Raw genomic sequence first — 20,156 nt, forward strand, 5'->3', positions numbered from 1 at the left:
AAGTACTCAAAAAAATATATGTTGAAATAATGATGTTGAAAAAGGAAAAAAGTAGAGTTTTCTCTGTCACCAGAAATTGCAATGATAAAATCATGTGTAATATTTCAGAGTGCAAAATTATTTGGTACCTACATGTACTGTCTTTGCTCAACATGAAAAAGATCCTTGCTTTCCATATTCTGCTCCAACAGTGTTCTGTTCTGCAGCATTAATGTCTGAATTTGATCTAGTAGATGTCGATTTTCTTCTTCTAAATTTCCTTTAAGTTGACTTAGCAACTGTTCAAACACAAAGTTATTTTTTAAAATATCAACTTTTACATATAACATCAATCACCCAAAACATCTGAAAAATAGAGCACTTCAGACTTATGTCCCTTGCTATTTGAACAATTAGATGGTCACATTTTTACCAGAATGTGAGTGATTAGTTTGGTAATAATGACAGCCAAAGAATTGGGTTATGTGCTGTGCATATATATATTTTCATAGTTCTCATAAACACTGGGTTTAACATAAATAACTTATCCAGTTCCAAAAACACTGCTTTCTTCAAAATTGTTTACCTTATAGTCTGAAAGCTAGATTCAAATCTCTGGCCTTCTGTTTAAGTAGCTATGAAACATGGACAAGTTAGTTAATTCTCTGAGCTTCAATGACCTCATCTATAAAATGAGGATAATAATTCCCATCCTGCAAGATTTTTGCAAAGACTAAATAACAGATGTAAAGTACCTGGTGTTATGCCTATGGCATGAAATAGATACTTAATAAACCTCATTCTTCCCCCAACAAGGAGAAGGAGTCAAAGTGATGGTGTGACAGTTTCAAGCCCAGGCCTCAGGAGGCCTTATGTGCCTCCGCTCAGTCTCTGGGAATCCTGCTAGAGGATGAGTAATCAGTGAAGTATGCTAGTGGGGCCACCCTAGAACCAGCCAGCCCTCAGAGCACATGCCAGCCAACTACCTGCAGATGCAGGAGCAAGTACTGCTAAGATCAACTGATACTGGTCTACACAGCAATTCATGTATCAGCACATCTGCTCAACTGACTTACAGACTCATAAGGCTTGATCGTTAAAACAGAGATGGCTTTTGTCTGGTTCTCACTATGTTGTGAGAAAGCCCAAAACAGCCCATGGGTAGAGACCACATGGAGAGGAAACTGATACCTCCAGCTGATAGGCAGCATCAACCACCAACATGCACTCAGCCTTTCAATCTTGCAGCTGAGGGCCCAGCTGCAAGTGGAGCAGAGGCAAACTGGGTCTCTTCTTTGTACATGTACAAATTCCAACCCACAGAAATCTGTGAGCATAATAAATGCTTGTTTTATACTACTAAGTTTTGGGGTAATCTGCTACACAGACATATATAACAAAACACTGAAACACTATCTATTTCACTTGTTATATTTATTGTCTGTTTCCTTCCACCAGAATATAAACTCCACAAGGGGAGAGATTTTTACTTCTTTGGTTTAATATCAGGTGGTCAGTAACATTTTTTCATTAAATGGGACATGATTTTTACAATTTTCAAAATATCTGAACATACAAGTTTAAACTAATAGTAAAAAAAAAACCCCTGAAATTAATAATAAAGGAAGTTTTTCTGAATTACTTGTGAATTTCAACGATCTCTGACCAATTCTTTTAGAAACACCCCACTAAATATATACTGCTGGTCGTTATACTACTACCGTTTAGTTTTTATATGTGACTGGATGCCTAAAGGGACACAGTGATTAAACTTTTTACAGCTCACCTCACACTGGTTATTTAGCTTGGTAGATGTAATGTCCAACTGCTGGTATTGTTCCTTTAGCTTTGAAAATTCAGCTTCTAATCTTGTTTGTTCCAGTTTGGAATTATTTAGAAGACTTTTCAAGTTTTTATGGTCAGTTTGTAAAACTTCAGTCTCTTTTAAAAGCTGATTATATGTATGATTCAACCTATAATTAGAAATCATAATAGAAATAGAATCAGATTCTCTTAAAAGCTTTCATTGTCATTTACACAATGTGAAAATGCTATAAATCACATTCAGAAATACTTAGAATATAAAGAATTCTTTTGCCAGTTACTAAACTGATCAAGAATCAGTTTCTATTTTTAAAAACTAGATTTTTAAAAAATTAAGTACTTTTTCCCCTTGAAATAAAATCTTTCAGTATTTAAATATGTTGAAGATGTAAAGATATGCAAAATATTTAAAGGACAAAAGAGAAAATGACCAATCCAGTTTTGATTTCATAGATAATTTAAAGATTCTAAAATTCAACAAAAAAAATTCAAGAAAAATCACATCAAAAGAATTAATCAATCCAATATGGCAAATGATAGTCTATCAATCTGCTGTCAGATAACTGAGATGTTCAGGCTTAAATCAAATTTCAGTTACTGAGATTTCTGCAGTTGTAGGAAATTATCCATATATATGCAGTCCCTAATTATTGATAAATTTTTTTTTTGGTAAAAGTCAAAGTATATCCTTTTCTTTTTCTTTCCACAATTAAACCTTCAGAACAAGGTCCACTGATCTCTAAGGGCAGTGATCAGCAAACTTTTTCTGTAAAGGGCCAGGGAGTAAACAAAATACCTCAGGCTTTGTGGGCCACATGCAGTCTACAGCAAAGCTCTTCCTTTCTGTTTTCCCAACCATTTAAAATGTAAAAATTGCTCTTAGTTTGGGGGCTGTACCGAAACAGTCTGCATGCTAGATCTGGCCTAATGAGCTGGCTGTAGTTTACCACCTTTTATCTTATGGCATTAAGATCGGAAGCTCACAAGAGGAGGAGGCAGCCAAACAAAACAAACGTTTGCTCAGGATGCACTTTTTCAGAACTTCTCATAATTTACTTCAACTCATTCCCTGAAGAAACTGAGTAGGCTTACAAGAATTATAAATAATAAAATAATACTTTTAAAAAATCAAGACTTGGTAAAAAAATAAAATGGCAAGACCAGAAATATAGAACAAGTATATGCTCCATAAACAGGTCGAATCCATGAGTGAACGTTTACATGCTGTGAGTAACACCCAGTTAAACCTCACTGGGACACACAGACGGCCTCACGGTATATCAACACCTACGGAAATCAAAGATTTTCCCACGAATGCTTCATGGAGGATGGGATATAAAGAGATATACTACGTCCTTAAATCTCATCTCTATGGAAAATGCTAAACCGAACTCTTCAAGAGGGATTTTTACATTGTCCGTCAAAGCTAAGAACATCAACACCAAAACACAATTCAGTGAACACAGTTCTAAAAAGGCCATGACAACTTAGTCCATAGAAGAAACTTTCTTGGTTTGGCATTAAATAACATTAAAACTTAGGTTATTTAGAGGAATGGATAAACTACAGTTCTTCAGACAAGTCTCCATAAATATCTTTTTTTGGTGAAACAGCTCTTTCAGATCTAGGTTTTTGTCTGAGCCATTCTATAACTAGCTGCATGATTTTGTTAGTAATTTACTTATTGCTGAGGTCTTTTTAAAAAATTCCAAGTTACAGATGCAAAGGGGTAGTATACACTTTGGATGTAATGAATGATAATACAAAACTAAAATATATAAATATTTATTACCTATCATTTTCACCACAAAGTTTCTTGTATTCTGCAGCTATAGTCTCATGGTTTTTGTTTTCAAGTAGCATTTTTTCCTGTTCTACTTTCAGTGTTTTTTCCAAATCTTCCAATTGTCCTTTCTGTTTTAGTAACTGATTATAACTGGAAAAAAAAGTTAGTTATTTGGTTTATAATTTATCCTTAGAGGGAAAAACATTTTGGAATGAAAAAACAAGAGTAATTTATTATATGTCGGTGTCACAAAACATGTAAGTTTATATAAATTTCCTATATAATCTCTTAGATCTGTTTAATACAACATTTATTTTATTACCCAAAGGAAACTGGTTTTAAATTAAAAACACAGAAAATGTAATAAATTACCGATCTTCAAGATCTTTATGTTCCGCCTCAAGATTTTTGTGGGCAGACTTGAGAGTTCCATGTTTAGCAATGAGACATTCATACTCTGAAGCCTGCCGTTCATGAAGAAGTTCCAGTTTCTCATGATCTTTGATCAGAGAATCATAGAGAGATTTGAGGTCTTCTCTTTCTTTGATTACAGATTCATTTTCATTTTCTAAGGAAGACTGCTGGATTAGGAGTTGTGCATTCTGGTTCATAAGAGAAGTACTTTGGGAATTAAGTGTGGAATTTTCAACCTGTAAGAATGCGTACTGTTATCAGAAATAAGAAAAATAGCTTATGTTGTTCTTTTTTTTAAAAAATAAAAAAGATTGCATTAACCTTAAAAAGCTCTAAATAAATCAAAGCAGATATATGCACAGTATACTGATAAAATTTGGATTTTAGTGTTCCAAAGAACAAAGTTACCAATTAATTTGGATTTTTGGTAGGTGTTATGACATATATATATAATGTATACTATGAGATCTGTCATATATATGTTTTAGGTTGAATTATTTTAAATGAAGATGATTAGCAACTATTTGTATTCCACTCATGAAAAAGTATAGCATTTGAAATGCTAGTATCATTTTCTAGATGTTGAGAGTTAATAGAACTGAAAAATTACTTGTGAAAACACGACTGGAAATTTTCTTGAGTCTAAATTAAATTATCATTTGTAAAAGAGTCACAGAAAAAAATAACTTTTACAATCAGAGAGGGAGCTTGTTTTCTTCTGCTCCTTTAAGAGGTTTCCAGAGAGTTACACATCTCCCATCTGATCGCTGTATTTTGAAAAAACACTGGCAGTGTAAAGTACAAGATGGATCCTTTGAACTAAGGACAAGTCTGAAGACTAAATTTTAATGCTGGGTTCTTTTCCAATAACTTATGATAAGAAAGCTACAAAAATGAAACACGGAATGGTATGCTGCAACCACACTCTAAAGCAGGGGTGGGGAACGTCGGGCCCTCAGGTTGTACACAGCCTGCGAAATCATTTGGTCTGGCCCTGCCAAGGCCTCACTAAACAGAAGCAGTTCCAGCCAACACATTACGGGTGAGTTAATTAAATGTTTGACCAAATATAGCAGGCTAATTTTTAAGTTCATAATTTTGAATGGCCAGAGAATGATGTCATAAATATCCAAATAGCCCCTGGCAGAAAAAAAGTTCCCCACTCCTGCTCTAAAGCAAAGGTTTCTACACAGTTAATTATAATAACCTTGTTTATGGTGAAAGGCCATAAAGTAAATAAAAATAAAATTATGTTTATTTTCTTTATATTTGCTGAGTGAACTTTTAATTACTATTTAGAGGCTCTGATATTTTAAAGATGCTGATGTCTCTAAGTTTGGTGCAGCACCAGATAAATATGCTTTAATTTATCTTCAATTAATTGTTACATTTGCGCACTAAAAAACAATGTTACCATGTCTAGTCATCCTTATTTTAATAGCAAAATTCAAGACTTTGGTTGCATATGCCCCAAATATTACATTACAACCTGAAGCTTGGCATTCTGTGTTTGAAGGGTAGTATTCTGCTCTTGTAATGACACTGTCTGCCTCTGAAGTGCAAGAATCTGAGCCTGCAAATTACTGTTCTGTGTCTCAAGTTGCTTCAGTTGCGTTTTCAGCGCTTGCTTCTCTGCTTGCAGTGTAGCATTCTTAATAAAGAAAACACATATTAAAAATGAAAGCAATATCAAACTATTTCTGTTTGAAAGATACTGAAATTTTGTACAAGTACTTATTACCATTATAGTCCAAAACAATCGTAATCTTAAAAAAGAAAATATTTCCCCCATCCCAAATTGTAAACAGCTATTTAAGAAAAAGAAAGCAATAATCATAAAACCTTAATAGACTACTGTGTCTGTCTGCTTTATGATGTCTGAAAAATAAAATACTCCATTCTAAATACATTAACTAACACAAGAAACTAGAATGTGATTGTCAGTTGTACAGTTTTTACACTGCTCAAAAGTGCCCAGTGTATCCAAAATGAGCGGGGCTGTTTCTAGTCAATGGAGTGCTCCTTTTCTAATTGCCCAAAGGCAAATATAGATGGATAAGTGGTGGCCACAAGGATAGCAGCAAAAATTAAGTATTTTATAAACACAAATATTTGGAAGGGAAGTAAAAACAATCTTAACCATCTGTTTAAAAATTTTAGTGAATAGACTTAACAGATAGTACATATTTTCTTTAATAATTCTTTTCATGGTATAAAACACTCACTAAAACTCTATTTCATCTATAGGACTTCTAGAGCAAATCCAAACAAAACATACGATTTTCAATTTTTCCAGTACTTATGGCGATATTTCAGTTTTACAGTTAAACAGCTGATTACTGAGCAATCATAGATCTTTACATTTAATGTTTAGATATTAAAATGTTTGTCACGAATATTATATTTTCAAGATTGTTTCTAAATAACATTTCATAAATAAAAATAGCATCAAAAATTATAAACAAAGAATCTTCTAAAAAACCAAAATAAAAAACTTTAATATACCAAAAGGTTAGATTTGTATATAATTTCAACGTGCACAAAAAGTTACAACTGAATCCCAACAAATCACTTTTATCATATCTACATTTAGGAGGCAAAGATAACATTCACTTTACAGAGTTTCATGTTATACATACTACATGTCACTGTATAAAAGACAATTCAGTATTTAACCCACATATTATACCATAAAAATCAACGCTGAGGAAGCAAATTGCTTCAAGATAGCTTTTGATACTGGACTTCTTTTGTTCATTTGTTCAAATAAAAATGAAAAAAAGTGTATAATGAAAAAAAATATAGAATACTGATGTATTTCTATACCATCTTGACACACCAAAGAGGTAAATCATTTTTCACTTACATGTGTTAAGTACTACTGTAGCTCAGCTCTACAGAAACCAAAATATACAAGCTCTAGTGAGTGATCCTACATATAAGAAAAATTCCTGTAGTCTGTAAGGAATAGAAGAGATGGCTGAGAGTAGAAAGGCTATCTCAGAGCAGAAAAAATTTAAAATAGGAAAGTATGTGGTTAGCAAATATACAGGCTAATACACAAAAAATTACCCATCTGATATAGGGTTAGCCATCCAATGGCTAAAATATGACAACCAAGTGACATTTGTTCCCAATGGAAATTTATAAAGGAAGTCAACGGGAAAGAGATTTAGCTTACAGAACTTTGTATGCCAGCCAAATTGTCTGGCATGTAATTATTAATCTAAATGACAGAGGTATAGCCCGGCCAGGCATGGCTCAGCGGCATGAGCGTTGACCTAGGATGCAGGCGATCGGGGTTTGATTCCCGGTCAGGGCACATGCCCAGGTTGCGGGCTAGGCAGCTGATCAATGACTCTCATCATCTCTCTCTCTCTCCCTCCCTCTCCTTTCCTCTCTCTGAAATCAATAAAGATATATTTAAAAAATAAAAATAAATAAATGACAGAGGTACATATATATATCACTGAATATTTAAAAATAGGTATTCATACATAGCCTGTAAATATAGGAAAGACATAAAATCGATTGCTAATAATTTAAAATGTGCAAATTAAAATATTATTTCCTATCACTTTAACAAAAATTAAAAGGCTGATAATACCTAATGTTAATCTGGAAAAAATAGGTCCTCTATTAGCGGGACTGAAAATTGATGTGATTTTTGAAAGGCTAATACAGTATAAATGAAAATTACACAAACACATTCTGATATGTATGTATGTATGTGTGTGCGCGCACGCACACACACACACACACACACACACACACACACACCACCCCCACCCCCACCCCCCCCCTTTGGCCTAGCAATTCCACTGTCAGAAATTTTCCATCTTATGAACATGTTTATACATAGATTTTCATTGTAGCAAAATCCAAAGATAATCCAAATGTCCACTGATGTGGAACTTATTTAAATAAATTATGCTAACATCCACACTATGGAATAATATGTAGTCATTAAACAAAATGAGATAGATTTGCATCTTTTAAAATAGATCTCCGCCCGGTCGGGAGCGGCTCAGCCGTTGAGCATCAACCTGGGATCCAGGCGATCAGGATTCGATTCCCAGTCAAGGCACATGCCCAGGTTGTGGGCTTGATCAATGACTCTATCATTGATGTTTCTATCTCTCTCTCTCCCTCTCCTTTCCTCTCTCTGAAATCAATAAAGATATATTTTTAAAAAATAAAAAAAAATAAAACAGAGAGATCTCCAAGATAACATAATTGAAAAATGTAAATTAGAATATTGTATAGTATGATTCTACCAGGTATAAATTTGTAAAAGAAATACACTTCTATACATAGATAAATCACAAACATTTTTCTGGGAAAGATGTTTATAGTAATTATTTTTGGATGAGAAAGTAGGACTCAATGGTGTAAGTGATTAATCTTTGAATTTATGGCTTAAAGCATTTAATGTTATATTTAAAAAACAATTAACAACCACAACTATTTTACTTGTTAGCATCCAAGTTCCTAAAGCTTTTCATCTTTGTAGGATGCTTGTTGAATTTAATTATTGTTTATTGTCAAACATTTACTGGACTCATTCAGCAAATATTTACTAAGTGTCTGCTATCTACCAGGCATTATTCTACATACTGAGGGCACAGTGGTGAAAAAGGAAGACAAGGTACCTGCTTTCAAGGAGCTTTTTTTCAATAAACAAAGGATCAATGAATTAAAAAATGTAATTTCATAAGTGAAAAGTGCTATGAAGAAGCTAAATAAGGCAGTGGTGTGATAGTGAAGAAGGGTTTAGGCTAGGGGTCACTTCTTTACTGAGGAAAGGGGTCAGGGAAGACATCTTACAAGAGACATGCGACATGAGACATGAATTCTGAGGAAGCCAGCCAGTGTTCCCAGTAGGGGAGGCAAACAGGAAGGCCTGGGGTAGGAACAAGCAGAAAAATGCCACTATGACTAGAACTAATTTAGTTATTGTGTGCCAGGCACTGTTTTACATTTCCAGATACTAAAAGATACTATTATACCCAGATTAATAAACAGAGTGGGTAGAAGAGTGGTATGGTATGTGGTCAGGTGGGGCAATGTCAGGAAGGATCTTACAGGACACAGCAAAGAATCTGGATTTTACTCCAATTAAAACGGGAAGCTACTGAAGATTTTAAGTACAAAAGTGACATGATTTTGATTATGTTTTAAAAAATAATTTTGACTACTGCATTGAGAATGGGTTAGATTGGGCCAGGAATGGAAGAGGCCAGGACAGTTAGGAGGATATTTTAATAGTCCAGATAAGAGATGATGGGCTAGAGAGGTAGGTAGCATCAAAGATGGAGAGAAGTAAATGGGTTTGGGTTAATTTTCAAGATAGAGTTGACAAAGGAGTTGACAAAGGTTGCAGATGGACCCATGTGAGGGTGATGAAGAAACGTAAATTATAAGTTCTTCAGTCTTTACTGAGTTATAGATTATTTCTAAAAATCGTTATCCCTACTAAAAATTTAAAAATACTTACATTTCTTTCTACTTCAATTAATCTGTCTTTAACTTTCAGAAGCTCTCTGGTTGTTTCTTGACTTTCTCGCTCCCATTTGCTGTCTTCACCAGAAGCTGAAGGAGGGCTCTGTACCATCCTTTCCTCATCTTGTCTCTGTTTAAGGGCTTCATAATTCTTTTTCACCTAAAATTGTATTTAAAATATTTAATGGGGAAAAAAGTCACCCCAGTTCTATTTCTTACAATTAATTTGACTCTGTACTGGTCTGGTAAATGTAAGAAGCACTTTATTTAAAAATATGATAAATAATATGTAGTTTTCATTATTAGCATAATCACAATTTATGCTTTGTAAAATACAAATCCTTTCCTCTTAGAAATATTAAATATACCCTTCTTATGTGCCATGCTCCTACAATATATTCTGTAATTTCATATATTATTGTTTATGATGAAAATGTTGCTGAAGACCAAGGAGTGTTGCTAAATACTAAGAACTGTTTTTAGAGCTACATCGATAGCTGATTTAGAGATTTCAGAGATCCCCATGTAAAGAACAAATAAAGATTTGGCACATGTAATAATTCCTCTTAAAAAGAAATCTAAATTAAAATTGAGGAAGTATCTATATATGTCTGCTCTTTTATGAAGATATGTTGCCCAGAATGAGCTGTGTTAAATAAATTAACAATTTCTTTATTCAGACCTTGATCTATCACGTATAATGATAAAGAGATTTTATAACTTATTTTATAAAGAGTGAGCAATCCAAGGTTTTCTGGTATGACCAAATCCTACTTTAAGAGAGCCAACTCAAAACTAACATCATGGTCCTCTTACATTACCAAATTGCTGATTAACTTAATAGCTCTCTTCAATTTGAATGATGATTGTTATACTTGTCCTGAATCACTAGTTAATCCTAGGAGACATTTATCATAAATTTCTAAACCCAAACTTTCTATTAAGGCAAGGACAAACATTTAAAATAATTCAACATTTAATGTAAACCTTAAGAAAGCTTATAACTCAACGATAAAATTTGTTACTATTGAGTTAGAAAATAATGATGTGAGACTAAAGGAAAAAGATGCCAAGATAGAATGTAATTTAAAGGTTGGCAAGTGATCTAACAAGTGTTCTGGGATCCTGATCTTTCCAGGTTTCCCCCCCCCTTACTTTTAACACCCTAATAACATACAAGGGTGACATCATTTCCGGTCTCCCATTTTATAATAATTTCCCACAGGGTCTTTCCCCCCCCTAGGCTTAGAAAGGTTATAGACACATGATATTATTAAGAAGAACCGGGAATAAAACTCAGTGCTTCTTATTTTTAGACCACTGTTCTAACAACTAAGTTTCAAAAATAGTTCCTTTACCTTATGTATCATTAATCACAATCTCTAATTTATGTTCACACAGAAAATAAAATATCATTTTTCATTAAGATTTCTTGGAGGCAGCACATAGGTAGGTATTGCCTTTTTATCTAATCCATTAATCTCTTTTACCTGGGGTTTTAGAACTTTTATATTTAATGTGATTATTGATATGGTTTGATTTAAACTTGCCATCTTGCTATTTGTTTTCTACTTGCCTAATCTGTACTTTGCTCCACCTTTTTTATTTTTCTGCCTTCTTTTGGATTTTTTATAATTCTATTTTATTTCTTTTGCTGGCATAGCAGCCATACCTCTTTGTCATGCTACTTTAGTCATTACTTTAGGCCTCATACTATTCACATTTAACTTCCATAGTCTATCTTCAAGTTATATACCTCTTCGTGTATAGTACTAAAAGTTAGAACAGTATAATTCCAGCTGAATACATGTTCTTGGCAGGAAGCTAGTCCAATAGTAGTTATGCCAAAATGGCTGCAAGTAAAAGATAATGATGGAATTTTAAATCTCTACCTTTTAGGATAGAAATACGTATATACCAACCCATATCCAAACCCACTTACTTTCTAGCTGAGTAGCTTCATGAGGTGACTTTACTTGTAATGTAGTTATTACAATGTAGCTCAATGGGGTAAAACATTTTCAGGAAATAAAGGTTAATGAAATCTGGCACCAAATTTTACCTTATTTTTTGGATAATCCTTTCCAATAACTAAACAAAGTTCTAGAATTTCTTCTGTAACAATACTTGTTCCACATTAATGTCTGAGACAAATACCAGCAATGATAGTAAGAGCAAATGGGGAACAAAACCTTTTTCCTTTCTGCATGAGAAATTCATCTTTCGTTAAGTTTCTCTAGAAACCTGATAAAACTAGAATGTTCTATGTTACCAGGCAGGTTTGCTTATGGGAAATATGACCCCTGATTGGTAAATTGCATTTGGACTGAGTGAACTATAAATACCAAATAGGAAGCCATATCTCTGAACTTCTCTGAGTGCAGCAACTCTTAAAATTGGTAATATCTATTGTGGAGATCTTAAAGCTATACCTCTGAAGTTGTTGCAAGAGATGACTGCTGTGGAGCATAAAGTCTTAAAGCCAGGGCAGCTCCAACACACACCCAATATGAATCTCATTTGCACTTAATTGTCATCGGGTGGGAAGATGTTTCTCAGACAACCATGTGAGAAACACCCGACAGTGCCCTGCTATCTACTTGTATTTCCTATAGTGTTCTGAATGAAATGGTTTTAAATGTGGCCTATAGTAATCTTGTAAGTTTGAAGACTAAGTGGACTATAAAACCATTCCTGGGAGCACTTTTCTTCCAGTCTTGTATTATATTAACCCAATATAGGGCAAGTCCCTTCATTTTCAATTTATTCATGTAGGAAAAACAGACAACTTGCCTTCACCTTGTTTAATTCACTGAATAATTCTAAATATCACAAGAAAATAGATCTAGAAAAAACACCCTCAAATTTATGAAATCATGTGCTTTTAATACCACATATGATTTCCCTCTACTTGGTAATCTCACACCCATATGTTTCCTATCAAACTTTTACCTGGATTCTCAATAGGAAAAGGGTGTCAAAGTGAAGTGTCAGTATCACCCTGAGAGCTTTGACCCACGAAATAAGCCTGCCTTTTCCCCACCCCACTCCCACAATTCTGATATGTTCCTAACAGCATCGGGGACATACACACATGAAACAGGACTGAGTAAATTACAGCGTATAGACAAAATACAGTTTGTCATAAACTACACAGCAAAGATCTATTTAAGAACACTCTCAATTTTAAGAAAAAACACACAAAATATTAATAAAATATTACATTTTTATTTTGTACTTCACAATTTTCCTTCCAAATATTTAACAATTAAAATCCTTTCCAAGGGAATTACTTACTGTTTTAAGTTCTTGGCGCAATTGCTGGTTATAATTTGTGGATTCCTCTAATCGAGCTTCTAAAGTAGCAATTTTTTCCTCTTTTATTTCAAGGGACTTCTTTAGAGTGGATTCTAATTTTGATTCCAAAAGTTTGTACCTACTATCCAAGTATAAAAATAGTAAAAGTTTGTTATGGGAGGTCAAGAAATTATTTTTAAAGATAATTTATGACCACAGATACTAACGCCATAAACAGACCTTAAAATTCTTTAAAGTAGCAAATTAAATTATCCTCCTCTTACTGCTTCAGTCTCCCCCTTTTAAACTATTCCTGGTAATGAAGAAATAAAAATCACTAAGTAAACAGAGCTTCAGATTACAGCCTAAGTTGTCAAAAGCAAAAATTAATGCTCAAAAAAGGCATTATATTTCTTTTAGTTTTATAAAAATAGAATCTATAGGAAGTGAAGGATTTATTACATTATCAAACATTTGTGTATACTATTAAGTGAAAAGCATTTATACAAGAACATATTAATAGTTAAGACTTGAAAATCACTGAAGACTTTGTCTTCAGGGTCTAAAGTACCTGCAGAATAGTCTAAAAAGAGAGTGATATACTAAAGACACAAGACACTGGTGACAGAGTGAGAAGAGGCAGATAGATATGAATGTCAGTATTTTAGTTATCTTTTTGAACAATGTGTTCATGAATAATTATATTATTCTTAACTTAGTTTTTGTTTTGATGCTATTCAGTATGTATACTAAAAGACAGTCAACTAAATTAGTCCTTGACTATTTGTTTAACTCAAAAATAGTTTTTTCTCGTTAAATACCTGTATAATTAATTCAATTATGGCTGCTTGGATTGATTGCTAGAATAAATGCCTCAAATTACCTCTATTTGTTATTATAGAACAACCTTTAAAGTATCAACCTGTTCTATTAACTTTAAGTTTCTCAAGATTAGATAAACAAATCCCATATAATCAGCATTATTTTTTTCTACATACATTTATTTGATATAGAATAAAAATATTTAATAGAAGTAATAGTGGGTAAATGATATAAATTAACTAATTACAAAAATGCCAATGCATTAAAATCTAGCCTACATAAATCAATATTCTTAATATATACTTCTAGCTGGAATCATATGGCTGACTAGATGCTAAATAGTAGATTACTTGAAAGTCTGATAAACTGTTTTATAGACTTTAATTACCATGAATAGAAATTTTCTTTCAAACTGGTCATTCTGAAAATTAAATGATATATGTTAATTTTTTTTATTCAATTTGTCAAGCCTTAGTTTTCTACCTTATTTTTACATCTTAATTGCTTCTTAATATATTTTGCTTTGTTTCATATTTTTCTTCCATTTCTCTTTAAGTCCACATTTTGGCACACAAAAATAAATGAAAAAAATTGAGGCATTTAAGCACATGATTCAAATAAAAAATAATTTGCTTAAATTGACTGCATATTTCAGCAGAGAGGGGTTTGTCTCACTTTATTTTCACAGGCAATTACAGCCTTGGCTCTTCTACTACCTAAGTGGCATCCTGTTTTCCTATTATGAAACTGTATTCATATAACATTTTAGCATTTTTTTCTTAGAGCAATATTAGGCTGTCTTTCTCTGATATTTTTACTTTTTAAAAAAATGTTTTTATTGATTTTAGAGAGAGAGAGAGAGGAAGGAAGAGAGGGAAACATTGATGAGAGAGAACCATTGATTGGCTGCCACCTGCTGGGGTTGAGCCCAAAACCCAGGCACATGCCCTGACTGGGAATCAAACTGGTGACCTCTTGGTGTGTGGGTTAATGCTCAACCAACTGAGCCACACTAGCCAGGGCACTTTTTTTTTCCTATAGAACTTTCTCTAAGGGAAGAAAGGAACCAGAAACAGTAAAATAAAATACATAAATGTATTCCTAGTATAGGAAAGAACCAATATTTGAGCAAAAACAAAAAAAAATTTCAACTGTTTGGGAAATAAACTTAATACTCACCTGTCATCAGTACTTTGCTCATCATGTAAGAGTCGCTCTTTATTCAACCCTATCTTCTCAAGCTCATGGGTTAATTTTTCAAGATCATTATTCATTTGTTGAGTTTTCAATTTTTCACTCACCAAATCCTTATTTTAAAAAGAATGCAAAACTCACAAAAGTGTCAAGAACATAACATCTAAGAAATTCAGCCAAGATTCTAACTACCACCATCCATGAATACATGTAATTCCAAGTAGGAAAGGCAGAAATGCTGTTGAACTTTTCCTCACGTAGTCCAAACAGAATAGTTGTCCTTTTCTGGCTAATACTTCTTTTTATCCCTTTAGTGTCTAAAACTAAAAGGAGAAACTACCGACTCTCTACCTTATATTTGAGAGCTGTGGGAAAAACACACATATCCATTCACTGTTCAATAATAAGCTAGAACTTTCGTGCGTGTTTCTTCCTATATACATACTTCTCCCACAGGCCTCTCTCCCCCAGTGGAAGAGGCTATGGACCTGAAGAACTAGGGGGAATTCTGAGAAGAGCAGGCACAAAGAACCTGTTATTCCTGACTGTAAGACTGTAGAACAGAAAGAAAAAAATGAATGGCTCATAATGGTCCCCCTCAATGCCTCTTTAGCAGAAATGCAGATTTCCCAATGTGACTTACTACCAGGATGCTAACGAAGATACTTCTGAATTGAACTTAAAGGGCTATCATATATAGTATAGCATAGGAATAGCAAAAAAGAGCCAAGCACATTATCTCCTGATCTACACCAACCATGCTTCATAAGACCTGTTGCCAGCCTACTCTTACAAATTTCAAACTTCTTCTCAACACATAAAACCAAGCAACTACCAAATTGTTCAATGTTGGCCTTTAAGTTCAACCTGATTTGCATTTTCCAGCTTAGAGGTCAAAATTCCTGGGGCTTTGGTGTCTGAAAGACCTTGATCTGAATCTAGCAATCCAACTTTGCCATTTATTAACTCTGTCAATCCTGAGTAAATTACTTAATGTCTCTGAACCTGTTTTTCAATCCAATGGAGATAATACCTATAAAGAATTGGTCATAAAATTATATAAAAATATGTAAATACAACTTATGAGGTCCTTAGTCTAGTACTTGGCACACAGTTAGAATTTGATAAAGACTAGCTTATCATGCTTCCCACTATAGTTAGCATCCAGGAAGAGTCTTGGTCAAATATTTTAACATTTTGAAGTAAAATCATAATGTAACAGGCCAGATGTATATGGAAACTTTATTAGTAAAGTATCTTAAAAATACAATTTACATGTACTTATTAGTTTAACAAAAGTACGAAACTTGAAAACTAGTTCTAATTTTAAACTGTTTCTAGTTCTAATTCTAAAATTCTACGTTAGAGCCAGAAGCAGATGATGCAAATTACTGATGGGTGCCAATAAAACTTAAAGCAGCCTTGAGTTAAAACTATAAAAAATATTGCCTTAAACTTTATACTCACCTCCCGTAATGTAACCAAAGTTTTTATATCAATAGTTGCTCTTTTTACAAGCTCCTTATTTTCCTTCTCTAATTCTTTCAGACGAGTGCAAGATTCTTTATAAATACCAATCTCTTTGAAGAGAGCTTTGTTTTCTTTCTCCAGATTTCCAATTTTCACATTATTTTCCTCTAGCGTGGTATCTTTAATTTCCGCTTGCTGTCGGAGTCTCTTATTTTCCTTCTCCAGTTGCTTCTTATCCTTTTCCAGTTGACAAGTCTCCTGCTCCAGTGATTTATTTTCTTTTTCTAGCTGTTCTAGTCTTTTGCTAGATATTTTTAACTCTTCTAGGTTTTTCTGCAATGTCTGATTTTCCATTTCCAAGTCTTGTAGTTCGCTCTCTAACTGCTGAATTTTTTTATTGCTGTTCTCCAGAGCCTTCTGCAGCCTTTGGTTTTCTGTATCTAAGCCCTGGTAGCTAACTTCTAAGCGTTCTGTTTTCTTGAAAGATGCTTTCATAAGCTCTAAGCCCTTCTTAAGCTGCTCTTTTTCACTTTCCAGTTCTTTATTTTCCAGTTGTAGCTGAGCCATTTTCATGCTTGCACACTTCAAAGATTCCACGTTCCTTCGCAGTTCTAAGTTTTCCTCATCAAGTTGGGAATTCTCTTTCTCTAGGGATTCTAACTGAAAAGTAAGGTTTTTAAAGCTATCTAATCTTTTTTTAAATTTCCTATTTTCTCTTTCTAGCTCTGAATTTTCTTGTTCTAAGGCCTCAATTTTTTCACAAGTAATTTTTAAATTGGTTATCTTTTTCTGTAACAGTTCATTTTCCTTTTCGAGATGATGCAACTCGTTTTCAAGTTCTTCTGCTCGTTCTCCTTTTTCTTTATAATGTTCCAATTCTTTTCTAATTTGTCTTTTTTCAAATTCAATCTTGCTTAGCTTGCTACTTGTTTCTTTGATAGATTCATGGAGAATTTTATTTTCCTTTTCAATGTCTTTCACCCTTGCTTCAGCACTTATCTGGGAGCGCTGCCTTAAGGAAGACACAGTTTGATTCAGATGTTCATTTTCCTGTTCCAATATTTTAATCTAATTTAAAAAATAAAGGAGAAAATTAGAAACTTAATTGAGCAAGAACTAAATACTTTCTATTTTATTATTTTTAATTTATTTTTTATATGTATTTTTTATTGATTTCAGAGAGAGAGAGAGAAGCATCGATGATGAGAGAGAGTCATTGATTGGCTCCCTCCTACACACCACCTACTTGACACTGAGCCTGCAACCCACACATGTGCCCTGACTGACAATCGAACTGTGATCTCCTGGTTCAAGGGTCGACACTCAACCACTGAGCAACACCAGCTGGGCAAGAACTAAATATTTTAAATTATTCCCTTCTAAAAACTAACAGGGAACTCAGAACATAAAAGGGTGCTATCATGCCTGTCTATCTTTCTTACTGAGAAAGCACTGTTAATGTGTACTGCCAGGTCATGAAAGTTCATGTCTTTACGGAGTTCATAATATAAAGGAATGGTTAAGAAAGGTGTCTTTAATATCAATAAAAATAATCTTCAGATTATTTAACTGCCTGTTTCAAATTCAAATATGAGTATCAGTGAACCATGCACACACATCTCCTTGAGGATATAAGTTTTTACTTCCACAAATAAATTTTGCAATGCCTATACAGAAGGGTCCTCAGTAAATATTTGCTGTATCATATATATATACAAATATATATATATGTATATATGTGTGTGTGTGTGTATGTGTCTGTATTCGTTCCCCAAAAGAATGCTAACTTGGAAACATCAAAATAACAAAAAACCCTGGTACATTTGAAAACTAATCCATTCAATTCATGGCATGGCTTAATATAGTATTTCTCAAATTTTAGTGCGTTAAACAAGTTCCTGAGAACCTGGCAAAGTACAGATTCATGCCTAGCTCTAGAATTTTCGTTCTGTAGCTCTACAGAAACCTGTATTTTTATAGGTGGCCTGAGGACTATACCTAGATAATATAAAACAAATCCTTTTACATCTGAAAAATAAATAGAAAATTTAAAATAGCAAGTCAATCTATCCAGTTCTGTTTCCTCAAGCATAAAAAGAGAATAATCACTAAATACTTGAAAATAAATTTGAAAAGCATCCAAGATGGTTCTTGCCACCACTTTTCCCCTTTTTAGTGGGGCCAGAGTACAGTGGCATTTCTCCCCAACTCCACTCCACAGCCATTTCCCACAGATACTTGAAAGCACATGCTCTGCAAAATTTTATACAAGATAATTAATCATATTGGCAATTTTAAAAATTCTGATCTTTCCCTTTAACTTTCCTAAAATACATGGCATAGAAAGGGACATTAAAATCTAAAAAATTCTAAAATATTTCCCTTTAATGTTATATGAACATTTTATTTGCATAAAGTAACTTTTGTAAATCAACTTTAAAATACAATGCTTAATAAGAAACTTATGAACCTGTCTCTCTGAATTTTCTCGAAGTGTTTCAATTGTTTTTTCAAGCTGAGCCTTCTCCTTCATTAGATCCTTGCTTAAATTCTGACAATTTTGAAGACTTTGCTTTTCTTGAACAATCTCATTTTCAAGAATTTCAACCTGGAGAAAATTAAATCACAAAACAATATATCATTAAGTATTTTAAAACAGTGGGAACATGTCAAAAGATAATTGCTGAATTAAAGATAAAATACAATTTTAATATCCAAATGGTGATATTTAAGAATTTAGTAGAGAAATTCAACTAATAGTCCATGCTAATTTTAGCAGCTATTTAAAGGCAAATACCTACTTTAAATAGAAAGACAATTCAAGTGAATATATGATAATTATGTGCTATATGAAGACTGTACAAGTCTTATGAAAGGCTCTGTTGGCTCGAGTGAAATTATAAAGTAAAATTTTATAGTCAAGGACTTCCGGTGTACAAGAAGGAAGAGGAGACTATAAAATGCAGGAAGGAAAAGATGAGAGAAGGTGCTACAAGTTTAATGAGGAAACAAAAAGGGACTTGGTTTGAAATAAAAAGGAGGAAAAAGGAGAAAAGTACTGGAGACAAACTAGATGAACAAAACTCCAACAAATATTTATATTCTGGGTTAAAATTTATTTTCATTTACACATTTTAAATATATAATAAAGCATGTGGTTAATAAGTATTAAGTATGAAAAAGCAAATTTAAGTTCAAAATATGCTATAATTGATTTCCCCATTATTATAGAACATATTCATCAAACTAGGTAATTTAAAAACATGAAGAAAAGATTTAGCTATATAAAATATTCCACTTCAAGTTTAAATATTACTTAAATCTTTATATCAATAGTGAAGAACTCTAGGAATTTTAATAGTCTATATAAAGCAAGTAGAATTTTTCTTTTTAACATCAATTGAAGATAACCATACATGGAAAATAATCTTCTATTAGTACCTCAAAAGCATCAAGTCACAGATCATATCTAGTAATTCAATTCAACATTAATTTACATGTTTAGGAAGCTTTTAGTTATTAATAACTAATTAACCTGGTTCTCCCATTATAGATTAAAATATATAGATAACAGTTATTTAAGTATTTGTTGTTTTACATTAGTGAAATTCAAGTGAAACATTTAGTTTATAAAAGATATCCTTTATCCAATGAATTTATTGAAAATTGCTAGACTTTCACTAAGAATTTACTCATTAGACTTTAATGCTAATATCAAAATCAAATTATAATTTACAGATCCAATTATAATGCCAACCAAAAAAAACTGTTCCAAGGTCTAAATGGCCACTTCTGCTTTAACAGTACATTGATTGTCAAATGCTTGTTAAGATTATTTGGTTAATAGACTAAAGATGATACAAAAATG

The 20,156-nt window shown here is 33.0% G+C and overlaps 1 protein-coding gene across 6 annotated transcripts in view; it reads right to left on the minus strand.

The window, feature by feature from the left end:
- The window catches only part of CCDC88A (coiled-coil and HOOK domain protein 88A), a 91,123-nt gene that overhangs the window by 18,365 nt on the left and 52,602 nt on the right, over positions 1 to 20,156 (minus strand). For 5 of the 6 annotated variants that reach the window (XM_016222129.2, XM_016222128.2, XM_016222131.2 and 2 more), the window contains 10 exons: positions 18,759 to 18,896; positions 16,286 to 17,356; positions 14,804 to 14,931; positions 12,803 to 12,944; positions 9,501 to 9,665; positions 5,493 to 5,654; positions 3,962 to 4,239; positions 3,596 to 3,739; positions 1,766 to 1,952; positions 133 to 278 (listed from right to left, as the gene is read on the minus strand). In XM_016222129.2, the coding sequence (XP_016077615.2) occupies positions 133 to 278; positions 1,766 to 1,952; positions 3,596 to 3,739; positions 3,962 to 4,239; positions 5,493 to 5,654; positions 9,501 to 9,665; positions 12,803 to 12,944; positions 14,804 to 14,931; positions 16,286 to 17,356; positions 18,759 to 18,896 (2,561 nt within the window). The remainder of the gene's footprint in view (positions 1 to 132; positions 279 to 1,765; positions 1,953 to 3,595; positions 3,740 to 3,961; positions 4,240 to 5,492; positions 5,655 to 9,500; positions 9,666 to 12,802; positions 12,945 to 14,803; positions 14,932 to 16,285; positions 17,357 to 18,758; positions 18,897 to 20,156) is intronic. The other variant, XM_016222130.2, reaches the window with a different exon arrangement.

This window comes from Miniopterus natalensis, chromosome 13 (genome assembly GCF_054644295.1).
Source record: "Miniopterus natalensis isolate mMinNat1 chromosome 13, mMinNat1.hap1, whole genome shotgun sequence".
Classification (NCBI taxonomy): domain Eukaryota; kingdom Metazoa; phylum Chordata; class Mammalia; order Chiroptera; family Miniopteridae; genus Miniopterus; species Miniopterus natalensis.